Source organism: Erpetoichthys calabaricus, chromosome 3, assembly GCF_900747795.2.
Source record: "Erpetoichthys calabaricus chromosome 3, fErpCal1.3, whole genome shotgun sequence".
NCBI classification, from domain to species: domain Eukaryota; kingdom Metazoa; phylum Chordata; class Cladistia; order Polypteriformes; family Polypteridae; genus Erpetoichthys; species Erpetoichthys calabaricus.
Genome location: NC_041396.2, coordinates 29703257 through 29729590, shown reverse-complemented (window position 1 = coordinate 29729590; position 26334 = coordinate 29703257). Strand labels below are relative to the sequence as shown.

Below are 26334 nucleotides of genomic sequence, written 5' to 3'. Positions count from 1 at the left end.
AATAATGGTAATGAGTCGAGAGACAATGGGTGTAGATCAAGAAAGGCTGCACTATTTTCAGAACCTAGGGATAGAGTTGACAACACTGGAACCTCTAAGTCACCTGACCAACACAGTTACCACATCACATGTATGAAGTAATGCTATAACCCAAAGTTTTCATTTTGGTATTTAAACAGCAATATGCTTCATGGCTGACATGCATTTTTCTAGGCTGTAGTGGATCAAATCCAAAGTGTTTAAGTTTCCAAAACCTTAAAAATGATTTTCATTGGTAAACAGTTCTATTATCTATTTATTTAAATTACTAATGTTTTGAGACAAACACTGTTTACAAATCCTAAGCACACGACAATAGTGGGCTTGCTTAGGCAATTTCAAAAAGTGGCATGTTGCACATGTCCCATAATGTCACAGTTATACATTTCTTTCAATATCAAAAACATTCCGCATTTTTCATATTTCAGCAACTTGAGCCCAGGCAGTTTGCATGATTCACCTGAAGTCGCACAGTGCGTCACATCAACACATAGACAACATAGAGCACAGGACTGGAACAAAGGATACTGGATCCGTAAAGCAGCAGTGCCACTATGCTACTGTATTGCTTTCTACCTATCGTTTTTTTTGTTTTTAACATAATAAACTTTCTCAACATTCATGGCCATTTTTATTGCACTAAATTCAAAACTTTTCTTTGGTAAGGCCATCTAATGACTCACCTTTTCAGAGCAGCCCCAAATATGTTCTAATCAATTTCCTGAGCAAGCTTCTTCCATTAAAGGATAAAATATCTTACAAGATCTAATCAGTCACAGGTTTAAACAGGCAGGTGGGACTCCTAATCACTCAAGGCTGTGAAAGCACAAAGAAACTTTTTAAATGTGTAAGCCTTTAAACTAGGCTCCATATCTCCAATTCACACAGAATATTAGACATTACACAAGAATAAAAATAAACCTTTACTTTCTATAGTGGCTATTACATAAAAGAAAACAGTGACAGCAGTATTAGATTGATAAATATAATGAGGAAGGCTGCGTCGCAAAGAATATAAAGTTTGCATATTGTAATCTTTTCAGTTAGCCAATAAAAGGTGTCATTTTGCTTGGCTTTTCTCTGAATATTAAGGGAGCATAACAACTACAATAAAACAATTTCTAAGACTTAAGTAGAAAAGGTTAAAAAAAATAAAATATAAAAATATATATAAAAAACATTTTGCAGCACTGCTTGTAAATCTATATAGCATTTACAAACCTTCCCTGCTATTTTGCCTTGATACAACGCAGGTACATTTGTGTAAGGCCACCTATGAAGAAGCATTATGGTTTTGAATACTTTAACCTGAATAAACAATACTGTATCTGTTTGCCAATCACACAAAAACAATTGAATTAATTCTCATGAAAGTTTGCATGTGCACTGCTGTCAGTCCATCTTAAAATATAGACTATGTGGAATATCAGGAAGAGATATTGTAATGGAGAGGGACCCAAACATGGGGACTACTGTCTGGGAAGACACTGTTGTCAGCATGCAAAAAGTTTTGTATTGGTCAAAGAGGGATTTTATCTAAGACAACACGTATCAAGGGTTATAATTAACAAAAACTAAAATCAAAACTAAAACTTAATAAAAAAAACATTTTTTGTAAAATGAAATGATTAACAAAACCGAAATGAAAAACTAAAACTAAATGAAACTATTAAAGTAGCTGGAAAGACTAACAGAAATAAAATAATAATTTACTAAAAATAATTTTAGCTTTCATCACAACCGGACATGCACAAGAGCGACACTGAGATGCAGTGGTCCCGAAATTAATCAAAATATATTAATAAGAATTCAATATTTGATTCTTGAATAAATATTCCTGTCTTTAGGCCTTGTAATGTTTAACTCTAAAACAGAAAGTCCCTCAGGTGGCACTGCATTAAAAACCAACATCATTCTGTAAAGGATATTACCACGTGGGCTCAGGAATACTTCAGAAACCATTGTCAGTTAACACAGTTTGTCGCTACATCTACAAGTGCAAGTTAAAACTCTACCATGCAAAGCGAAAGCCATATATCAACAACACTCAGAAAAGCTGCCAGCTTCTCTGGGCCCAAGCTCATCTGAGATGGACTGACGCAAAGTGGAAAAGTGTGCTGTGGTCTGATGAGTCCACATTTCAAATTGTTTTTGAAAATCATGGGCGTCGTGTCCTCCGGGCCAAAGAGGAAAAGGACCATCCAGATTGTTATCAGCGCAAAGTTCAAAAGCCAGCATCTGTGATGGTATGGGGGTGTGTTAGTGCCCATGGCATGGGTAACTTGCACATCTGTGAAGGCACCATTAATGCTAAAAGGTACATGCAGGTTTTAGAGCAACATATGCTGCCACCCAAGTGACGTCTTTTTCAGGGACGTCCCTGCTTATTTCAGCAGGACAATGCGAAGCCACATTCTGCATGTGTTACAACAGCATGGCTTCGTAGTAAAAGAGTGCAGGTACTATACTGGCCTGCCTGCAGTCCAGACCTATCTCCCATTGAAAACGTGTGGCGCATTATGAAGCGCAAAATACGACAACGGAGACCCCGGACTGTTGAGCAACTGAAGTTGTACATCAAGCAAGAATGGGAAAGAATTCCACCTACACAGCTTCAACAATTAGTGTCCTCAGTTCCCAAACGCTTATTGAGTGTTGTTAAAAGGAAAGGTGATAGAACACAGTGGTAAACATGCCCCTGTCACAGTTTTTTTTGGAACATTTTGCAGGCATCAAATTTAAAATGAGTGAAGATTTGCAAAACAACAATAAAGTTTATCGGTTTGAACATTCGATATCTTGTCTTTGTAGTGTATTCAATAGAATATAGGTTGAAAAGGATTTGCAAATCATTGTATTCTGTTTTTATTTACATTTTACACAACGTCCCAACTTCACTGGAATTGGGGTTGTACTATATTTAGTAACCTTGTAAAATTCCTGACTTGGCAATGTCCCTACTGAACCATAGGGTAGGTAGGTGAAGAGAGTCTGCCAACTGGTGAAAAATTAAACAACAAATACAGCTCAAAATAACTGATGTTGTGAAAATAATCCAGTAGCAGTTGTGTTTTAAAACATTTGTCCCCCTTTTTTCAATTTTCCTCTCTTTCTCAAAATAAATAGCAGTAGAGTGTTGAACCGCCATAGATTGATACAGGACTATGTAGTTATTGGCCATCTAAATAGATTACAAATGCAAGCTTTCGAGGCAGCTAAGGCCCCTTCATCAGGCAAGGTGTAACAAAGAAATTGAAAAATACTCTAGCTTATATTGGGACAGCAAAGTGATTTTTTTCTTTCATCTTAACAAGCTTTTTGTTCAAATGTTAGCAAAATTAATAAACCTTAGATGAATTAACCCTGAAAGAAGAGAACAATGAACTAATAAAATGTAGAGAGGTTTTTTTTTTTTTTTTTTTTTGAAGTTCACTGTCTGTAAGATAGGCCTCTGATGTAGTCAGCTGGTCAATCAGTCTGTTAGTCCACATATTTGGTCATGAAACTCGTCTGTATTCAGACCATTTTGTAGAGCATTGAATTTAAGCATAAGTTTGTATTTCTATTTTCTCTGCTCCTGTTGGATCTTGAAATTACCCTTAAGCACAGTGACCAATCAGGTCCTTTATGCTGTGGCCATTATTGTTAAAAGTACACTGCCACCGGAAGATCAACACTGTTCTGATTAATATGAAATCTATGTGAGTTCATTCGCTGGCTCAGTGTCTGACCAGTTTCCCCTACATACAGTTCAGTGTTGGGGCACATGATTAGGTAGACCACATTAGCAGATAATAGTTAATAGAAAATAGTTAAAAATGCAATCATATCATATATATTGCATACCAGGGATTTTTCCCGCCTTGCATCCAAACCTGCTAGGATAGGGTCCAGGTTTCCTGTGATCCCACTCTGGATAAGCTGGTTTAGAAAATGGATACATTGTGCCTAATCTCAGATGCTGTTTCTGTTGCTATATTGAGGGAAGCAAAGAAAAACATGCTAGGTGGGGTCTGCACACTGATGCAAACCTATGAGCCCTGTTCTTCCTAAGCACACATGAATTTCATGACCACACCTGTCAGAACACAGCAGAATCTATTTTCTGATTTTTGCTATCTTTTCAGGCCTGGAGGTGGTAAAAATCTATGTGTGTTTAGCATATTGAATTTCCAAGAGAGCTTTTGCACCATTCATTTTCATCTAGACCCTTTTCTGAGAAACATACACGAGTCCAAAAAAGGGTGAACGGTGTTTTCAAACCCTTAAATAGTAATGTTTCTTTTTTAAACCCCTCAAAAAAATGTAAACTCCAAAACACCCTTTTTCAGTGAGTTTTACATAAGCAAAAATGCAAGCAAAACTTATTGACAATTGCACAAAACTTCTGCAGAAGGAAACTTGGCTGTTAGTTTCACTACTACCTACTACACTGCCATCTTGTATTAAACATAACCAATGGAGCGAGATTTGGGATTGTGGACAAGGATATTTGTAGCATGGTGTGTCTTGGTCAAATGTGCAGATAGGAACTTCACTGCACTGTGTACATGTGACAAAGCAAAACCTTACATTTTTTTTTTTTAATTTCAGTGTTATCATACACCTGCATACTAGCTACAGTGGTGTGAAAAACTATTTGCCCCCTTCCTGATTTCTTATTCTTTTGCATGTTTGTCACACAAAATGTTTCTGATCATCAAACACATTTAACCATTAGTCAAATATAACACAAGTAAACACAAAATGCAGTTTGTAAATGGTGGTTTTTATTATTTAGGGAGAAAAACAAATCCAAACCTACATGGCCCTGTGTGAAAAAGTAATTGCCCCCTGAACCTAATAACTGGTTGGGCCACCCTTAGCAGCAATAACTGCAATCAAGCGTTTGCGATAACTTGCAATGAGTCTTTTACAGCGCTCTGGAGGAATTTTGGCCCACTCATCTTTGTAAAATTGTTGTAATTCAGCTTTATTTGAGGGTTTTCTAGCATAAACCGCCTTTTTAAGGTCATGCCATAGCATCTCAATTGGATTCAGGTCTGGACTTTGACTAGGCCACTCCAAAGTCTTCATTTTGTTTTTCTTCAGCCATTCAGAGGTGGATTTGCTGGTGTGTTTTGGGTCATTGTCCTGTTGCAGCACCCAAGATCGCTTCAGCTTGAGTTGACGAACAGATGGCCGGACATTCTCCTTCAGGATTTTTTGGTAGACAGTAGAATTCATGGTTCCATCTATCACAGCAAGCCTTCCAGGTCCTGAAGCAGCAAAACAACCCCAGACCATCACACTACCACCACCATATTTTACTGTTGGTATGATGTTCTTTTTCTGAAATGCTGTGTTCCTTTTACGCCAGATGTAACGGGACATTTGCCTTCCAAAAAGTTCAACTTTTGACTCATCAGTCCACAAGGTATTTTCCCAAAAGTCTTGGCAATCATTGAGATGTTTCTTAGCAAAATTGAGACGAGCCCTAATGTTCTTTTTGCTTAACAGTGGCTTGCGTCTTGGAAATCTGCCATGCAGGCCGTTTTTGCCCAGTCTCTTTCTTATGGTGGAGTCGTGAACACTGACCTTAATTGAGGCAAGTGAGGCCTACAGTTCTTTAGACGTTGTCCTGGGGCCTTTTGTGACCTCTCGGATGAGTCGTCTCTGCGCTCTTGGGGTAATTTTGGTCGGCCGGCCACTCCTGGGAAGGTTCACCACTGTTCCATGTTTTTGCCATTTGTGGATAATGGCTCTCACTGTGATTCGCTGGAGTCCCAAAGCTTTAGAAATGGCTTTATAACCTTTACCAGACTGATAGATCTCAATTACTTCTGTTCTCATTTGTTCCTGAATTTCTTTGGATCTTGGCATGATGTCTAGCTTTTGAGGTGCTTTTGGTCTACTTCTCTGTGTCAGGCAGCTCCTATTTAAGTGATTTCTTGATTGAAACAGGTGTGGCAGTAATCAGGCCTGGGGGTGGCTACGGAAATTGAACTCAGGTGTGATACACCACAGTTAGGTTATTTTTTAACAAGGGGGCAATTACTTTTTCACACACACATGTAGGTTTGGATTTTTTTTCTCCCTAAATAATAAACACCATCATTTACAAACTGCATTTTGTGTTTACTTGTGTTATATTTGACTAATGGTTAAATGTGTTTGATGATCAGAAACATTTTGTGTGACAAACATATAAAAGAATAAGAAATCAGGAAGGGGGCAAATAGTTTTTCACACCACTGTAAGTGCGATAGAGGTAAGCCATGATGAAATATTACTATTCAGAGTATGGTAGAAAGAGAATGACTAAGGATAACATTAGTAACTATTACTGTCTGGTTATGGTAGACATTTTATGATGAGGATGAGGCACTTATGGTTTTAGGTTTTCATGCCAATGTAGTTTTGTGATTTACAGCAATTTTTAAATTTAATGAATAAATTTTGAATCATCTTCATAACATTACCAAATACTGACCTGAAGGCTGTAAACTCTGGCCTTCCCTAATGTAGCTGCTTTTAGTGGCCCATGGATTCAAGCTATTCAACATGCCGTTCATTTTATTAATGTGTAATTAAACTTCACATAAAACCAAAATAAACCAGAAATTACAAAGAAAGTGTTTCTGCAGGAAGGAGTTATGGAATTTAACCATACACAACAAGAACAAATCCTCGACTAGTGAGAACAGAAAAAAGTAAGAGAGTTTTTGGACATGATTGATGGGGACACTGTTTTTTTTTGAGGTGTATTCGATACAGTGTATTAATTCCCAAGGGGAAATTGTCTTTTTACATGACCTCTGAAGGTTACAGCGCAGAGTCAGCCATTGTATAGTGCCCCTGGAACAATTTTTAAGTTAAGGGCCCAACAGAGTAGAATCCCACCTGGTAGTAACGGGATTCGAACCAGCAACCTTCCAGATAACAGCGCAGATCCTTAGCCTGAGAGCCACCATTTCAACCACCAACAACACTTAAACATGTTTATTTACTATATTATTATACAAACAGATCAGTTCAGTACTTCAGTTTATGTTCAATATTTCTGCACACTTATACTTTCAAAGACACGTATTTAAACAATTTTTACATATTAGTACACCTGCACATTTTCTGTGCTCCTATGCTATACACCTGTATACTCAAACACAATCTGTTAAATGTAGAAGACAAAAAGCAGCCAGCAACAGAGTAATTCTCACTGTTGCATATAACCAACAACCTCAAAACAATCAGACCTGTGTCAGGCAGACGGCAAAATAATGTACACCACAGAAGTAGCCATTTGTGAATTATGCTGCAGTCTTATCCCAGCAGTATATCCAAAACAAATCTATATTACTAAACGACAGAGTAATTTATGCACGGCAGACGCACCGAAGCGCATGCGCACTGCGCCCCAGAGTCAAACGCAGCGGCTTCCCAGACTCAGTAGGTGGCGCCCAAACAACACAACCTGTAAACTAAACTTGTTCTAATCCACTGTGCCAGCAGTCTGTGTGGCATGTTTAAATCACATAACGGTAATTCAGTAACAGAGAAACAAAAACGAAACCGCATTGATAAAAACAATAAACGGAGGCTCCTACAACATTACTAAACGACAGTTTAATTTATGCACGGCGGATGCACCGAAGCGCATGCGCACTGCACCGCGGCGCCCCAGAGTCAAACGCAGCGGCTTCCCAGACTCAGTAGGTGGCGCCCAAACAACACAACCTGTAAACTAAACTTGCTCTAATCCACTGTGCCAGCAGTCTGTGTGGCATGTTTGAATCACATAACGGTAATTCAGTAACAGAGAAACAAAAACGAGACCGCATGGATAAAAACAATAAACGGAGGCTCCTACAACACGCTTCACAAACAGCAGAAGCAAAGAAGTCACGGCTCCAAAAACAAAGAGCTCAACGATTACAAATACAAAACTGAGCCCGTACGGATGAAAACAATGAACGAAGGCGCCTACAACACGCTTCTGAAACACTACATGCAAGGGAGACACGGATCCAAAAAAGAAACTGCAGAAGGGCTACAAAGTCGTTTATCAACGAATGAACCTTTCTGAAAACAAGCAATGCACAGAGCTGATAATGAGAAACGTGCGACTTCCCAAAGTCAGTAGGTAGCACCCGAACAACACAACCTGTAAACTAAACTTGCTGTAATCTACTGTGCCAGCAGTCGGTGTCAGCAGAGGCAAAGGAATCACGGCTCCACAAAACGAAACCGCTTTAGTACAGATATGTGTATTTAATTAAATGAATATTCCCCGGACGCACCCACACTCCATGATATTTCATCCCTCCAAATATCGGAGGGAACAGAAAGTGATTGCCATTCTTGGATTTGCGATTCTTTCGAGAATCGCAGGCTTACTAGTTTACTAGAACACACCATGCCATTTTGTGGGGGAATTCTATATGTTCCAGAAAAAGGACAGTTCCATGGCACATTGGTGGAAACTAATGTAAGAAACATTTCAGACCTGCAAACATTTATTGGTAATTGTTGACAAATGTTTTAAAATTATTTGGTGCCCCTTCATACTTTACTGCATACTGAAGATGACAATAAACATGTATCAAATGAAGCAATATCCTTAATGTTTACCATACCAACAGGTGAGTCAACTATGTTTGGCTCTGCTTTCTCACATCAGAACACTCTGATCTCTCGTTATGAGTGGACTGCCAAATAGCTTAGAGAGCATGCACAAGATAAGCTGGTATATGGAAGGACAGAAGCTGGACAACAAAAACCATACCTTTTGTTTATTTTACAGTGAACCAAATGGTATTACCAAATACTGCTTCATTAATTCCAAGACAATAACTCATGTTGAGAAACCTGTTAAAACAGTTTTGACTGAGGCATGCCTCTGTAACACATACACGTAAAGGAGATGGGGTATCATAGACTTAAGACAGGGTTTAGAATATGAATTGCAGGATGTCGAACTTGAACCAGAAATGGCCAATAAAGTTAAGCCAACCCCTTGTGTATTTTCACACATATGCCCCCAGCATCCGCCTTACCAGTCAATGATTCTGAATTGTGTCTGTATACATAGACTTACCTGAAGTCCAAGGTCAGTCTGTAACAGTTTACTGAAATCCACGTCTCATGAAAGCTTGTAGATGGTAAGTCTGTTAACCAGTGGTCCAAATACAATAAAATTTATTTTCTTAAAAGTCAGCAAGTTAATGCAACTGCCCTGGGCTCCACAGTTGGGGAGTTGTCATGATACTCTTGATTCCCACACTTTCAACACTCAATGGCCTAGAATTTTAAAATTTTGCAAGAGTTAGAAAAGAGGATATGCAGTTCTGATGGGACATAGAACAGTGCCCTGCCTCCCAAATAGCTTGGAGTATACCACCCTAAATAAATCAAAAGGGTAGCTATCAAGAGAAAAAGAGCACAAATTACACAGTAAATTTAATTATTTTTTTATGAATAGGGTGATATTCAACTGTATTAGGGCAGCAACTGCATATTCCCAAGATGTCTGGTGACATAATTTTTTTTTTTAAAGCAAAAACGCTGGCATTTTGGCTTTTTGCTTACCTAAGTGCCATAGATACCAGTCTAGGAGATTTGCAACAGAATTTTTTGAACTGCACTAGCGTCATTCAAAGTCACTCAAACATTTAGTTAGTTCACAGAGGTGAGGAAATTAACCTTTTCTATGGTGTTATGATGCATGATGCAATTCTTAGTTATTCAGGTAATAGTCTTCACTTGATATTCAAACCTTTTTAATATAAAGTATGTATTTTTATATTTTTCTTAGGTCTATATCCTATCTTAATTCAATACGTTTTCTGGTTTTCCTTTTTTTCCTGTACAGAGGCAAGAGATGCTGGTGCAACTTTTGATAGCAGCAGGTGCAATGCAGGAGCTAATCACCAGTTTAAGCTTTTGGTAACTGCTTCTCTGAAAGCTGAGAAATTAGCTTCCTCTTCATTATTGGTATTTTATTCCGTTCATTTAATAAAAAACAAGTATTTTATTCTTTATGAAGTTAATGGTATACTGACAGAGGGCAGTGAATTTATCATATGGTTTATTACAGGATTTTTTTGCACAAGTCTTAGAGCTGATGTGGTATGTTTACAAAAATCAACATATCTCTTTAATTTTTTTCAAGTTACCGAGGACCTTACCATAAATACAATCTACTTCAGATATTTGCAAATAAAAGTCATAATCAACAGCTTTAATATGGCTTACGTTTTTCTTTTAAAGGGTTACAGGGAGTTGGAGCCCATCAATACAGCATCAGTAGCAACATAGGAACCAATCCTGCATGGAATGCTAATCCTTCACAGGGTATACTCATACATGCTAACACAATTCTGTCATTTTACCTAATAAGACTTTTGGAGTACCCTGAGAAAATGACAAGGCTGGGAACAGAGCCCAGATCTCGAAAGCAGCATGGCATTACCAATAACTGCTGCACTATGAAGGCATTTGATTGTAAACCACAACTTTACCAGTTTGTTCCCTACCAAGGATTTACTGTGCATCTTTGAATGAATCCTATCATCGGAAAGTGCTGTAACTGTATTATACCTGAAGTATAGCTGACGCATAGGCTGGAGAGAATATGGAGCATGTAGCTGCCATTTCCTTGGTGAAGAGCAAGTCACACTTCAAAAGCGTCTTCCATCATAAGTACCTCACACACAAACAGGTTAAATCCAACAACCTTCTCATCAAGTCTCAGTCATTTAATTGAAAGAGAAAAGCAATAATATACAGCCAAGATGCACAGTTAAGGCTAATAACACAATTATTTAAAAATATTAAAAAGACAATAAAACATTTAAGAGTTTGGCTTAAGCCATTTAAAAGGTAAAATGAATCCTGGCAGCCAGATCTTTAAGTTGGTTGGGGATTTAAGGGTGAGTCATCCACCTATGATGCGGCTCACAACCGAAAGACAGAACGGAGACCAGTAAAGCGTAAGGCACAATGGCAAAAGAAATAAAAAAAAAGCAACTGAAGCTGCCATTACTTGGCTTTGATCTCCCATAGCTGTCGGGGATTGGCTTATTTAATAAGTCAAATCACTAATCAACTCAAAACACACTCCAGCAACCAATATTCCTGCAAAAACCTAGCCTTAAAATAAATAAACTGACCTTTCTTAACTTTCTATCTGTTGTCTTTACTGTGAATGGGGAAGGAATCCTTCATCTACACACCATATTACAGCATTTAGTAGATGATGCTGAAGTCACCATGCCGGAGCTGCTTCCCCTGTTTATACTTTTGATGCCTGTACCATTAGAACATGGCTCTCCTTTGGCAAAACCATAGCAGGCTGGCATCCATATGGCTGCTTCACATGGGTAACTAAGAGTAGAACACATGCCTTCTCCTCTCTGAACCCTATGTAGTAACACAGCAGATCACAGTCGTAAGTTTTATCATCTGGTGCAAGGCCAGCTCACAGGATAACTGCTTTGAGTTATCAGAGGACAGGATGCACTGCTAAACAAAACATGAATATGCTGCCCTCAATCACAACCATGTTTAGCTTTTTGGCTTACCCTGCTTTGGACCATAGAAATCATGTTAAAAATGCCTGCCCCTACTTCAGTGAAAGTGCTGTAGATAAGTAGCTTCTTATTGTAGGCAAGCATATCCTAGATCCAATATTTCATCAGAGCAGAGACATCTAGGGCCAAAAATAAAGTGATTAGTCTGGGAACCCCTAAATACCCTCCCACCCATCCCCAACACCCACCTGCCTCAGTCAGCCAGATATTTTGAATACATTTTGGTTAAAAATGTAAAAGTAATAGTTCAGTTAAGCAGCAAGCCTCAGAAGAGCACCATTGCAATGTAGTATTGGAGTGCTTTGCTTCACCAACATGGTCCATATAAAAATGGAGACCAGATGGAACCTCAGAGGCTAGGCTTTTCAGTTTAGAGAAAAATGTGCTGAGTACAGACATACTGGAAAGGAAACATTGGCTCAACCTCCACTGAGACATCCTCACTGGTAGGGATTCCTCTCCAGGCCTCATCAATATTTCTCATTCATGCACGCATAAACTAGAAATGTGCCACATCTTTCCAAACTGCAGGAGCTTGTTGACAGTTCTAAGCAGCACCTTGTCCATAGACGCATTTATCTTCTGTAATGATTTGGTGCGTCTGCAAACACATATTTTAGCCTGTAGGCCTCAGCAAGAAGTAGCCCCACCTCTTCATTGCCCCAGTGTATTGTTGGCAGATTCTGTAGTAACATCAGAAGGGCCTGAAAGATGAGAGAGGTGTGATGGTTAAGTTGATTGTTAAAGAAGTCGAACTGTCACTTGAAGGTACAGTAAAATGCTTACTTGCATATACAACCAACAGTTTGCACGACTGAATGCTTAGCTCCACAGAAAGATATCCAAAATGACCACGTAAGAATCAATATGCTTTTTTCAACATCAGAAGAAATGCAGTGCTTCACAGTAGCTTACTCTGACAGGAAAACTAGACCGTGTTGACCGGTTCAATGGCCTTCTACCTGTATGCAGATTTTCCTTCTAATAGTATGGTAATATTTGAAATTGAAATTAGGAAGAAAAATAAAACCAGCTAACCTCAGTCTGCAAGAAGCAGAAAAGGCATCATCACCAAAGCTCCTTCCTACATTTTTATTGTCATCACATGCATAAACTCAAACATGAAGGATGATAGTGGAGACCTATTGTGTCTAGACTGTGCCAATCCTAAATTTAAAAGACTACTTACTTGAAAATCCTCTGCTTCCAGAATTTCTTTCCTCCACTTCACCAGGAAAGCTGCACATACATATAAATGAAAATGAGAAAAGCCCTCTGCTTCAGCCTAAAAGAAATAAACATATTACATTAAGATATTCTTTTTAAACAAACAATGTCCATAAGATAATGGAAAAAAAAGTAACATATTAACTTGTGTAATTTTTCTATCAACCCTTGAAATTCACATAATCTATCTGCACTACAAATCAACATAGTACATGACATTAACTGCATGTTACGTGATAAAGTTTCCCTTTCTCACTATAACTAATTTGAGTAAAATACCATTTACCATATGATATTTAAATTACTTCAACACAGAACATTAAACCTAAATTTAAAAAATGTTATATATGACAACATTTTCAGCATATATCAGACTGTGTTGTGTCTTCACTGACAAGAGTAGAATGTTTCTTTTTTTTACGTGTTTCAATGTTTTATCATAGACTCACAAATACCACAAGCCATAGCCTTCAAGAACAGCTTGTAATTAGCCTGAGCTAAACGAGACTCAGCACTGACTGAGCAGGTATTGCCTCTGAACACTGCAAGGAGAGAACGTCCTGGTGACATCAGTTGAACTCTCACTCAGCCCTCAACTTACTGTGTGGCTTCTCCGCCTCAACATTCAATAATGCATCCAAGTTGAGTAGTCTAGTAGGGCTGGGCAATATATAGAATTGTCAATACTCAATAAAAATTAACAGGCAAATGCCAATATCACAATGTTCAACACTTTAGAAATTTCCAGAACTTCTTCTGAATATTAAAAAAAAAAATCCACAAAATCTCCAGTGCTCTTCTTAACCGTGTCTATGTTGACTCTACCCATACAGCCTGATGGTGTTGAGCATGAATAAAACAAAATGAGGATCAGAAGAGGAAGTCTATAGAACAGGTAATGCTATCCCTGCTGTTTGAAAATGGTTTGAATTTTCCAGGAGCAAGTACAGCATCTATGGATAAAAATATTACTGCATATGAAGAAGCCTACCGGGCATGTACAGAACACTGAAATGTGCTCTTCTGCCTACCTGGCAAAATGGGTCCCTACTAAGCAAAGTTCCATAAAATGTTTTCAGCTCTGTTGTCTACCTTATGAGCAGAAATGTGATGTGGGAGGGGAAGGAAGTGTTTGGAGATTAAAGCTGCAGCTACAATTTTGCCTACTTACCTTGTGCTCAGATTAGACATCTGAGCAGTGTATAAACCCTCATACGCTTATTTTATGTGATCTCCTCTACTGATATGTTACAGGAAAAAAACAACAATCGTCATAGTTTTTCTCCAGTTTTTCTTTCTTCAATGTTTGTGTATCAGGTATGGGGTAAACTGCATTATTGGCCATTTTATTTTCATATTGAGTTTGTATTTTTGTTTAGCAAATGAAGCTTGAGATTCCTATAGACTGTGAGAAAGCCTGTCCCAAATAATTAAACAGCAGTTATCTCATCCCATTTAGTGTTTTGTTTTGTCTTTTTGTACTTAAAGTACTTTGTATCTTGCTGCGTTAAGAAACGGCATTTTGCAATGTTCAACTTATGTTTCCCAAGGTGTGTGTGTCAATGATCAAAAAAAAAAGTATCGATTTGAAAAATATAACTGCTCTAAAATATTTGCCAATGTCTATATGATGTTTATCTTTAGTGATATATTACAATTCTAGCTAGTGTTCATTTAGTGTTCATTCACATCTTTAAACACATTATGTGGCAGCGTTTGAGACATGAAGTTCCTTTATGTGTCTTTGTAGATAAATACAAATTATTTTGCTACAAATTCTTTTAATTGTTAGATTTGTTTTGTAATTCTGTTTCAAGAACTGGTTGATAACATTTTCAAAACTGTTTTAAATTGAGTTGTCAAAAACACCGTAAAGATATTGTATTTTGCTTATTTTTCAGTTTAACTGTTCTGTTTCATTATTTATTTTGGACCGCTCTGCGGCTATAAGAATGACATTACTATTTGAATATAATGTGAATATATATAAAAATTGTTATTTGAAGGCAAATTACGATAATCAATTGTAAAAGAATGTTCCTTTATTTTTTTACTTCACACTAATTTTAGCTTTGTGTCACTCCAGACATGCTATGCAGCAGTACTTTTGTATTGTGTATGTGTTTTCCACATCACTCCCATGACCAGCATTTATTTGCTTGGATGATGCTTTTATCCAAGGCAACTTACAAAAGCGGTAAATATAAACGAGTAATGTTAGGCTTGGGCCTGTTTGTTCAGAAAGTGTAATAGGACAGGCAACAAATGTTGATTGCCACAAATGAAAAAATGTATTTACAAATTTACAATCATAGATTAACAACTATTAAAGCAATTAAATTTAATGTAACAACAAATCAACCAACAATATGAAAGATCACAGGGATTATAAAAAGGTTGATTTTGCCAAGGTTGACCTGTAAATGGTAGAATTTCATCCAGGTTCAGATATCAGTAAGACATGCAGAGACTCAAGCTGATACTGTGTTGTGCTCAGGAGGGAATGGCGGGTACAGCTGTATATCATCAGCATAGCACTGATAAAAGAACCCATAGGTTTGGATGATGGAGCCCAGCAAGGTGATGTACAGAGAGAGGTGGTGTATAGCATTCTCCAGATCCCCAAAAGTATTGTTTGCTCCTGATTCTGTTTCGGTTCAATCTTGAACCTAAGATCCTTGATTTGATGTTGTAAAACCACTAGCCATCATAGCAAACAAAGCTGTTTTTCTTTCTCATTATACATAATGGGAAATAAGTACTATATTTCTGATTTTCCTGTTACTATTATTATGGGTTAAAAATCACAGTTTTAAACAGCATTTGCAGTGTCAAGAAAGGAGGCTGCTGACTTCACAAATAATTCCTAAAACAAAGGTGATATGAAAATTTAAGGTTACATGCATTATATTTTTGCTAAATCTGTTGTGGTGGGGGGGGGGCTTCCTGTTTCGTTTAATCTTGTATGCTATTTTTTGACCAGTGGAGCCTCTCTTTTGACAATGTAAGTTTCATATATGCATGACAAGCATGTGAAATGTCCCAATTCCACTCTTCTCTTCGATCATGACGCTTTCCATGCACAGAAAATCCTTTTTGTACAGGAGCATCTGTGTACATGTCAAAAGTACTGTTTGCGATGCACCACAAGCAAAAAAGCAAAGATAACAATCATAAAGCATACAAAGACACATTACACACAATTGTACATAGTAGCACTTACAAATTTTAACCTAAGTTCAAATATATTCACTTATTTTCAATATACAGTAAGTATTCAGACCCTAATTTTCTTATACTTTTGACACCTTAGATCACCCATACAAGTAATCATCAGACTGAAATTGATTTCTTTATTTTTAGAAAATAAGCAATAAAAGGCTCTATTACGAGTCAGAAAAGGTACATACAGTATATGGAAAATTCATAATGTGGAACTATTGCAAATTATGTAAATCATAAAAAAACATACAAAATATACACATGTACATGTATTACGATCTGTGATTTACTAGGAAATGAAACCAGAGCTTTGTCTTTCCTTATGTAAAACAATCAAACGCAGAGAGAGACAGCAATTGAGACGGAACCGTTCCACAATCCCTGCTGAATGCGGCAGCCTCTGATCCCGCAACCATCACTAACGTAACCGGTATAAACCAGACAAATGAGGACGTCAATAGAAAGGGGCAGGTGTACAAGTGCCATAGTGCTTTTATGACCAAAAAAAAATTAAAGCAAAACAGTTTCCACAGGTGCAGTGTTCAATAGTTCAAGAAATAAAGACATAAAATGTGAAATCCAGGAGTTAACATCTATACTTAAAATGAGAAACAAAAAAACACAGCCATCGGTTGCTTAATGCACTGTCAGACAAACCCAGGACAACTCCATCTTCGTCTCCCCGCCGCATATTAATCACGCAGCTGGTGGAGATGCTAGCAGCCGCGGTCTTCATCACCCAACCCCAGTCTTGGTTGTCTCACACATCTCTGGCCAGACCGTCCAGGGTGGGCCATCCTACCGTAATGCTTTAAGGTCCAGAAGTCATACCTTGGATTCCTGGGGAGGACTACACCATGCTAGCACCCACTCCATACAGATAATCAGTAGGGCGAACCAGACTCTGTAACACCACTCTATCATTTTGTTTCGTATGACTTTCCTCTACTAGCTGTCTGGCCCATCTCTTCTCTCCACCTGATACTGTTTTCTCATTACACGGTTTCAGTTCTCTCTCCCAGTGTTTTATTTTTCCTCCCTTCCTTCTCTACTGTGACAGCTCCCTTTATACTGACGCTCCCAAAGGGTTGCAGGTGTACATGTGCCGCTCCCTCCAAGGAATTAATGAGGCACCTGTCTGACACATGCACTCGCCTTCTCAATTCAGCAGACACCCCCTCCCCCCCATCAGTTTCTGGAGCAAAGCACATTCACCCTGTCCCCGATTAAAGCCAGCACTCTGCAGGGCACGTTTATTTAAAATCAGCTCATAGCCACAGACCACTCTTCACAGCAATGTTTACTGATTGACAAACACTGATGGCAGCAAAGCAAGAAATTTTTTGAATGCAATACTTACAATGGAAACTCAAAACTAAGTAAAGGAGGCAAAAAATAAAAATAGTTGGAAAACACATTCAATTTGAGATATTTCTTTGAGGCACAACTATTTACAAGATTGATACACTTTTGGGGAGAAAAACAATCCTTTGGTAATACTTCATATTATTAATGTAAACAATATAGGTTTCTGGTATATATTGTGCCACTTTAATCTTTAAGGCATTTTGAGAACATATCGAGATACACTGAACACTGCATTTTAGTTCAAAATAATTACAATATCAATTTAAGTCCATATTACACAGCCCTATAGTTCAGTTGCAGACTACCCAGGGTTGGGAATTTGTGCTAGATAATCAACTGGAACTAGTGACTGGTGTCCTGGGTATGACGTTAATCTGAATCCAGCCCTGCAAGCAGGCCATCCAATTATAAGGGAAAATAAAAAAAAACCTCACACTGTTCCAGTGTGGTGCTGAGGTGTCACTCACTGCACTTGGGTCCCAATCCAGGTGGTTTGTTGTGTGGTGGGTGTGGCAACACGCTATCAGCACGTGTCCCCAATCTCTCTCTCTGTCCCCCTCCAGAGATCACACATTCATGAGATACAAAATTTAAAAAACAGAAGTGTTCTGTTACCTCAGAGTCCAGCAGTCCTCACTAGGGATAATGCACCTTTTGCAATCCACAATTAGAATCTGCAGGTGTATTGTACAGGGAGTGTGGACCCACAAACTCCAAACCATTACTAGGATTTCTACTCACTCCTCTTGTTTTTGATTTACGGCCCTGTCATTTCAGGCTGCTGTTCATTGATCTTTAGCAAAGAAACCATTATGATAAATCTCAGTGTTCCATCAAAATACGTGACAATTAGCCAGAGGCAAACAACTGCTTTTCTGGGCGAGGGATGGAAATATTGCAGGACAGGAATCAAAGTTGACTCGACAAAGATCAAAACAGCGAACCACTCATCAGTAAGAACCTCAGCAAAGATATTTGCAGTCAAAGCTCAGTTTCAGAGATGGTTAACTGGTGTTATACTTGAAAGGCTTGCCTCACTGGATACTCCAACACAGGCGTCCCCAACTCCGGTCCTGGAGGGACCCAGTGGCTGCAGGTTTTTATTCTAACCTTTTTCTAAATTAGTGCACTGTTTTTGCTGCTAATTAACTAATTTTAATTGACTTGTTTTTTAAGATTTGATCCCCTGAATTTCTTCATCATTCCTCTGAATTGCTTCATTTCTTTCCTTAAATGACATCCAAACAGAAATGAAATGTGAAGTGAGTGAGCCAATGGAAGGCCAACTAAGTTAGGGCCTCAAACTACAACCAATTTCACTCCAACCTGTTGCTTAATTAGGCTCTAAATCTTGTTAATTAAACTCGTTCTTTAATTCCATGGCTTGTTGCTGCTCTCATTGTGCAACAGCATACAATTCCAAAATTGTTGATTTTCTGTTTTCTAAGACCGCTGGTAAAATGTTCTGGGGACCTGAGCAGGTCAACATTCCTGAGACCTTCACATTTCTTTATTTTCAGATATTATATGATCGACACGGTTTGATGGTCCTGTTTTGGTTCATTTTGCATCTCATTATTATTTGGCTATTAATTATGTAAAAAGAATCAATTAAGGGGTCTGAGTTTTCAAGAGCAAGTCAAATAAAATTCAAAATAAGTTAATTAGGAGCAAAAATAAACAGATAACTAATTAAGAAAAGGGTTAGAATGAAAACCTGTAGCCACTGGGGCCTTCCAGGACCGGAGTTGGGACCCCCTGCTCTAGCACAATTTTCCCTTGCTTGGTTTAGTCAATGCTAGAATAAGAAACAGATTAATGACAGGATGAAGTCAGTAAATTCTGGGGACTGGCAGTGTGCTGTAGAGGTTAAGATGTCAGGTTAACAAACCTCTGACTTTTTACTGGAGCCTTTAAGGTCACATAACCAGACTGTGTGTCAATTACATACATCTTATAAAGGCACTGGCTAAATATACAATAAAAATGTGCAATTCTGCTGGCTACTTCACAGAATTCCTACCAAATGAAATGGACTGAAATAGGGTAAATATGTGTGTTTGTCAAAAAATTGCCAGAGCTTTGTCTCCCAAAACAACCAAGGGCTTTTCTTCCGCTCCCAGAACTAGCAAGTCAAGCGTTAATGTTTCAAACGATCTCCTCTTAAACACATTTTGACACTCTTAAGAGAGAACTTAAAGGAACTGGCCACAGAGAATTTAGGAACTATCAAGAAATCATAAGAGAAGTAATCATTGCATACCAAGACTGCAAAAGTCTCCTGAGTCCATGTATTAACTGCATGTAAAAGGAAGATAAAATGTGAACTGTGAACCATGAACTAGGTTCAAGCACTAAAGTAGTAGAAACAAACATATAGAATCTTATGTGGGAGGTAGCACCATTTTATTTAAAACCTTATCACAGACGTCCATATTTTCTCAGCCTGTGTTAAGGGAGGAAGCATCAGATACACTAGCTACTCACCCCCCTCACCAAGTCGACGTGTGGGAAAATCCTTTGCTACAACAGCTAACTAAAAGCATTTTTGTGCTCTCTGAAAAGAGAAATGTTCCAGCTACAGTGATGGAAAGTAGCTGTGACAGGCCTGACTATGTGTCTCTATCAGGGAGATACAAAAGGCCCCTTCATCAGTAACCTCAGCGTGGACACTTGTTAACATCTATAAAAACTTGTATAAGCATCAAGGAGTGAGCAAAGGCAGGTTGCATACTGTGACAGATTTGCAGGTTGCCAAAATCTGAAATGAGACAGTAATGACTGAACAACAACCCAAGTTTCTGGGAACCCGTCTGCACCACCTTGTCAAGTAAACTATAAAAATGAAGTCTAGAAGCACACAAATTGCTGGCATGGTCATAGAGAGGAATAACTGGGACATTACAAGCCAACCAAATCACTCTGCAAATGCTGTTCAAATCAGATAGTTATTGAGACTTTACATTCTCTTAAGAATTGATTAGGCTCCAGCGTCACCAATCACTCAGTGTAAAAGAAATTGCTTAGTGCTGCTGAGAGAGTCCTGGAGAACTAATTCAGCTGCATGTCTGCTTTGTCCAGGAAATGCCTCATGAGACCTGCTATGGGCAGGCAAGAGATTTTAAATACTGCAGACACATGGTTCTCCATAATAGACAAGAGCTGCTTAGTACCTAACTGTCCAGAAAGCTTAAACAAAACCTCAGCATGCCACTTTGTTCAAGGCAAGGTCGTAGTGAGAGCGGCATAAGAACAGCTCATTAAGCAGCTTGTCAGAAACAACATCGAAGAGTGTACGTGGAGTCAAACAACTAGAAAAAATCTGAGACTCTGTTGATAACCAAAGAAACAGAAATTCAAATTAACAGAATACATCCTTACTTCTATAAAACCTCAGACCATCATATAAAAAATTTGGTATTGAGCGTCCCTAGGCATTGCACCTTTGGAACAAAGTTACCTGAACTATTCTATAACATTTCATCGCGCTTCGACTTTTGCGGCTTCACTCTATCATGGATTTTATATGTAAGCATATTTAAATATATATCGCGGATTTTTTGCTGGTTCGTGGATTTCTGTGGACAATGGGTCTTTTAATTTCTGGTAAATGCTTCCTCAGTTGGTTTGCCCAGTTGATTTCATACAAGGGACGCTATTGGCAGATGGCTGAGAAGCTACCCAACCAGAGCGTGTATTACGTATTAAATAAAACTCAACTATATTGTGAGCACAGGGGCTGTTCGCACCCCTAGAGGATACAGCCGCTCCTCAAAAAACGCTGAAAGATTACCTTCACATTGCTCTCTTCCTTGCTGGGCTTACATATGGCTGCTTTGTCAAGCGATATGCTTCTCGCACTGTACTTCGCATACTTAAAAGATCAAATAGCACGTATTGATTTTTGATTGTTTGCTTTTCTCTCTCTCTCTCTTGCTCTGACATTCTCTGCTCCTGACGGAGGGGGTGTGAGCAGGGGGGCTGTTCGCAACCCTACACGATACTGACGCTCGTCTAAAAATGCTGAAAGATTACCTTCACGTTGCTCCCTTCTGTGCAGCTGCTTTGTCAAGCAACATGCTTCCCGCACGGTGCTTCGCATACTTAAAAGCTCGAAGGGCACATATTGATTTTTGATAGTTTGTTTTTCTCTGTCACGCTCTCTCTCTCTGACATTCTCTGCTCCCGACGGAGGGGGTGTGAGCAGAGGGGCTATTCACACACTGGCCTAGAGGATATGGACACTCCTCTAAAAAAATGCTGAAAGACTACCTTTACATTGTACATCCTTGCAGCTGCCTTGTCCGGCGGTGCTTCGCATACTTAAAAGCCAAACAGCCCTATTGATTTTTGATTATTTGCTTTTTTCTCTCTCTCTCTCTCTGACATTCTCTGCTCCTGAAACACACTCCTTTGAAGAGGAAGATATGTTTGCATTCTTTTAATTGTGAGACGGAACTGTCATCTGTCTTGTCATGGAGCACAGTTTAAACTTTTGAAAAAGAGACAAATGTTTGTTTGCAGTGTTTGAATAAAGTTCCTGTCTCTCTACAACCTCCTGTGTTTCTGTGCAAATCTGTGACCCAAGCATGACAATATAAAAATAACCATATAAACATATGGTTTCTACTTCGTGGATTTTCACCTTTCGCGGGGGTTGCGTTCCAGAGGAGGGATTACTGTATTTACTGCTCTGATTCTGATCTTTCTGATCACAAAATAGGTCATTAAGAGAGCAACTGACAAGAAGAATTCAAAATTAACTGCAGAATTATAGTATTTGAGGGTTCACCTAGTGTGCCTCTTTCACTTGCACAATTTGTCTCAAAAACTAATCAACACATAGGCATCTCATAAGAAGCACACGTTTCGAGTTTGGTATTTCTCTGTCCAGCCGTTTTAGCTCCAGACTGTCCTCAAGAAACTGTGACACATAGACAGACATACACACACCCATCATCGAGATATCTATGTTTTCAATATCAGGGGACCCTAAAACGTCAAGATCCATCGAAAACCGGAGATCAATATTATTGCTCCTCCCAAAAAAGAAGATAGGTTATGGTGCAGGAGGGCACAAAGCAAAAATATTGGGAGCTTCATTGAAAGCCATGAAATTTAAGATGCTCATAAAGCATATGTACCCCACAATTATTCCTGTTAATCACCCATACATAGGTTTATAGGCATAGTGGGTATAGGACAGAAAGCAGCAAATAGTACATATTACCTTATAGGTATCCCACAAGCGTATAGTGCAGCGCAGGGGTAATTCTCTCATTAGGAGGTTATTCATCCAGCGGAAGGCAAACTGCAAGTATTCTACCTCATACTTTAAGAAATGATTGTGGACCTGCTCTGGAAACCAAACATAAAATTCAGAATCACTATGAATAAATATATATTTATTAACCAATATATTACGAGAAAAGCCTTTAAACATGAATCATCCCAGTTAGAAGGGTTTCTTTGCTGCGGTGCTTAGTGCTCACAGTGATCAACCTGAGTCTTTCTCCTTCCATGATACAGGGGAAACCTGATTTCTAGATACTGAGAAACAGCTTTTCCTTTCCTTACAACTTTGGAACCCTTTTAAACTTGGCCAATATTGGGCCTTAAGGGAATATTCCACCCAAACATGAGACTTGTTATATGTTACTTATACCATGTAGTTTATAGAGATGGCCAAGAAAAAAAAATTAACCTCATGTTTTCATGGAGAACAAGAGAAAAAAAAAAGTATACGATGGAGCCTAATGGTGACCCGTGACACACAACAGCAAATGATGTGAAAAATGTACATTATCAGAAGTCATTTTACTCGTGTCGTATATAATCCAAATGTTTGTTATTGAGTTGTATGCTAAAAATGTGAAAACCCCACGTTTCCCTCTCTTTCATTTGTCAAGTGTCCTCCCTTCAACTCATAAACACAGAATACAGGAGTGAGGTATTCCTGTTTATGATTTACATGGTTTTTTCCAGAAGTACTTTCCAATAATAGTTAAGCAAAAAAAAGCATGAATTTTGCTTATTTTGATCCAACAACTAGATAACAGACATGTGGATTAATACGACGTGAGTAATGTGAGAATTTTTTTCTCTTTTTCATGGACATATTTCACATTGTTTGCCATTGTGCAGCAGGGGTCACCATTAGGCTACATTATAAGCGTTTTCCTCTCATTCTGCATGAAAACATGAGATTTTATTTTTTTCTTAGCCATAACTACAAATTATATGGGATAAAGTAACAAAAAAAAATTATATATAATTATAATATTTTTGGGGTAGTACTCTAGACATTACTGGGCTTCAACATTATATAATTTTCCAATTTCATTCATTAGTTTATTTTTTGCATAAAATTCCAAAAACTCACCATCAATGCGGCTTACAAGTTCTTCCAGAGCTTTCACTTTAGTTTGAATTCCTGGTTGGGCAAATGTGTAGTTGTCCTATGAATAAACAAAGCAAAAATTATATAGAAGTACAGTTCTTCATTTTATTAGTTAAATCACACAATGCATTCTAAAAGGTAATCTCAGTTGAATAGTTTATTCCATGTCAGTTAACTAACAACATCCATATTCCATCAGGTAACTATTTTGTATTACTTCACAAATGCAGTCTCAGACGAAGTATATGCCTTTTGTGGTTGTCCCAGTTTCAGAAGTAATCAAAACTTGATATTTTCACTAGTTACTACCCAGTCTTTTAAAGGGTAAAGGTAATATTTTGGCCAACAGAAGTACTTCAGCTCTGTTGACATATCTGGGTTTTTATGCATTGACTACTTGTGTCACATGCTTACTTTACATCTTAATGTTATACAGGAGAGATCTGTTCTAAAGTTCTGTCTATATTTGTTGCAAAATATAAGACTTTTAATACAGAAATAGTAAATTAATGTCCACTCATGTTGACACCTGTTTTTTTTTTTTTAAAAAAAAACATGTTCATTTGATAGTGGCATGAGGTGCTGCTAAGAACCCATGTGCAAAAATGTCCCTAACAAAGGTTAAGGTCAGATTTTTACTGGACAGTGCTTACTCTAAATCAGACCTGATAAGCCTGAGAAAAGAACTTTATAATACCTATAGTTTGGAAAAAGAAAAGGACCAAACTTAGTTTCACTTTTTTCTCCAACTCTCCTCGGTACACATTTATAACCCAGGTAGAGATCTAGCCAAATTCACTGTGACTAATATTCAATAATGCAGAAAATTAGAAAAAGGGAACAGATTTCAATGTATCTCATAAGCTGACTCATTTACATTTCTAACATTCATTCAGTTATGCAACTTCAGTTAATATAAAATATGACCTACTAGCTATTTCACTAGTACTACCCAAAGGGTATGAACTAACTTGCTTATTACAGCTAGTAATAATATCTACATGCCATTAGCTGAATTAGGTAAACCATCATTGTGTGCCTCTTCATTAAACTTAATCTCCTCTCTTGTTTCCAAGCAGTGAAATAAGCTATCTTTCTATATGAAAACTGCTCCAAAACTAGTAACAACATAGTACCTTCTAAAGTCACATTCCCTATGTCAAAAATATCTTTATTGTTTACATACTAGTAAAACACAAACCAGAAAGATGGCTAAACTATGATTTCATCTTGAAATTTAATGAGGAATAGCGGAACACACATAATCACCTACTCCACTCGAACTTTTGAATACAAAAGAAACTAAACACTTCACGGCTAAAGGATGTCATACATAATATTAACATTCTCAAATGGCAAGTAATTATTAGCTGAATAAATATTACTGCAGACATTAATACATTGCATGTTCACAAACTATAGATCAAACGGAAAAATATTTTCATCAAGAGTATTACATATCATCACTCTTCTAAATATAATGAAAATAAGCTTAGATATACAGTTTTTATAATCAAGACATAGTAAACTGCAGAATTCCTATATAAATGACTTGGATCAACCACTAACACTTTCCAAAATCTCAAATTCAGACAGAAAATCATACAGACTAACTTCCTCTCTAAATCTGGTACTGGTTAAGGAGTATGCAAATGAACTAGTACTGCTTTCCTTCTACAATTCTTATGATTACACCAGGTTAATAAAATAGGCAACCATTCTCAACGTGATGATGTTTAATGTAATATAAACTTTATCTACATCCTGATCCTGAGGCTTTTTTGGCAATGGGGTTGGCCTTAATATATCCAAATGGATTAAATTTTTGTACAGACTCTAAAGCTCCAGTTCAAATATACAATCCAAGGTCTTATTTCTTCCCTCTAGGATGTGGAACATAACAAGGGGGGAACACCCTTTAATGTCTGATTCTTTGTCATTTGTTTGCATAAGCAACTATGGATCCAGCCAACCCTGAGAAATGGATGTGAATGAAAAGCATTTTTAAGGCAGACGATACATTGCTTTATGCAATTGACCTATGTTCTTTGCTTTAACATTCATTACAAATAATGGATAAACACTAGGAGATTACAACTTTTAAAATCAATTTGTGCATGAGCACATTATTTGCCATGAATTCCCCTGCATGCAATTTTAATTTTTGACAATTTCCATTCATTGATAGGCATCAGTTTGTTCCTGCCTTGCGCCCAACGTTAGATGGGATAGGCTCCAGCAACCCCCGCGACCCTGTTCATGACTAAGCGGGTTAGAAAATGACTGACTAACAGATTGAGCATCATGTAACAAGATATGGAGCAGACAGGAAAGATGGCATTTCACTAATATCCTGGTATTCCAAGTGGAATCAACAAAAGTATATATGATCAGAGAGGGGAATATGATATTATTCACTTTGATTTTCAGAAAGCATCTAATAAGGGCCCACCCATGTTGCTACCGATCAGACTAAAATAAGTGGTAAATTAAGGCATAGTGTCTAGA

General features: G+C 37.9%; 1 protein-coding gene across 1 annotated transcript in view; it reads right to left on the bottom strand.

Annotated features, from left to right (window-relative positions):
* Window positions 1-10273: 10273 nt before the first annotated feature.
* tbc1d22b (TBC1 domain family, member 22B) overlaps window positions 10274-26334 on the bottom strand; it is an 80023-nt gene continuing 63962 nt past the window's right edge. Inside the window, exons 10-13 of the mRNA XM_028796534.2 lie at window positions 23809-23884; window positions 22657-22784; window positions 12799-12894; window positions 10274-12313 (exon numbers count right to left, since the gene is read on the bottom strand). Of these exons, the coding sequence (XP_028652367.1) occupies window positions 12185-12313; window positions 12799-12894; window positions 22657-22784; window positions 23809-23884 (429 nt within the window). The 3' untranslated portion in view covers window positions 10274-12184. The remainder of the gene's footprint in view (window positions 12314-12798; window positions 12895-22656; window positions 22785-23808; window positions 23885-26334) is intronic.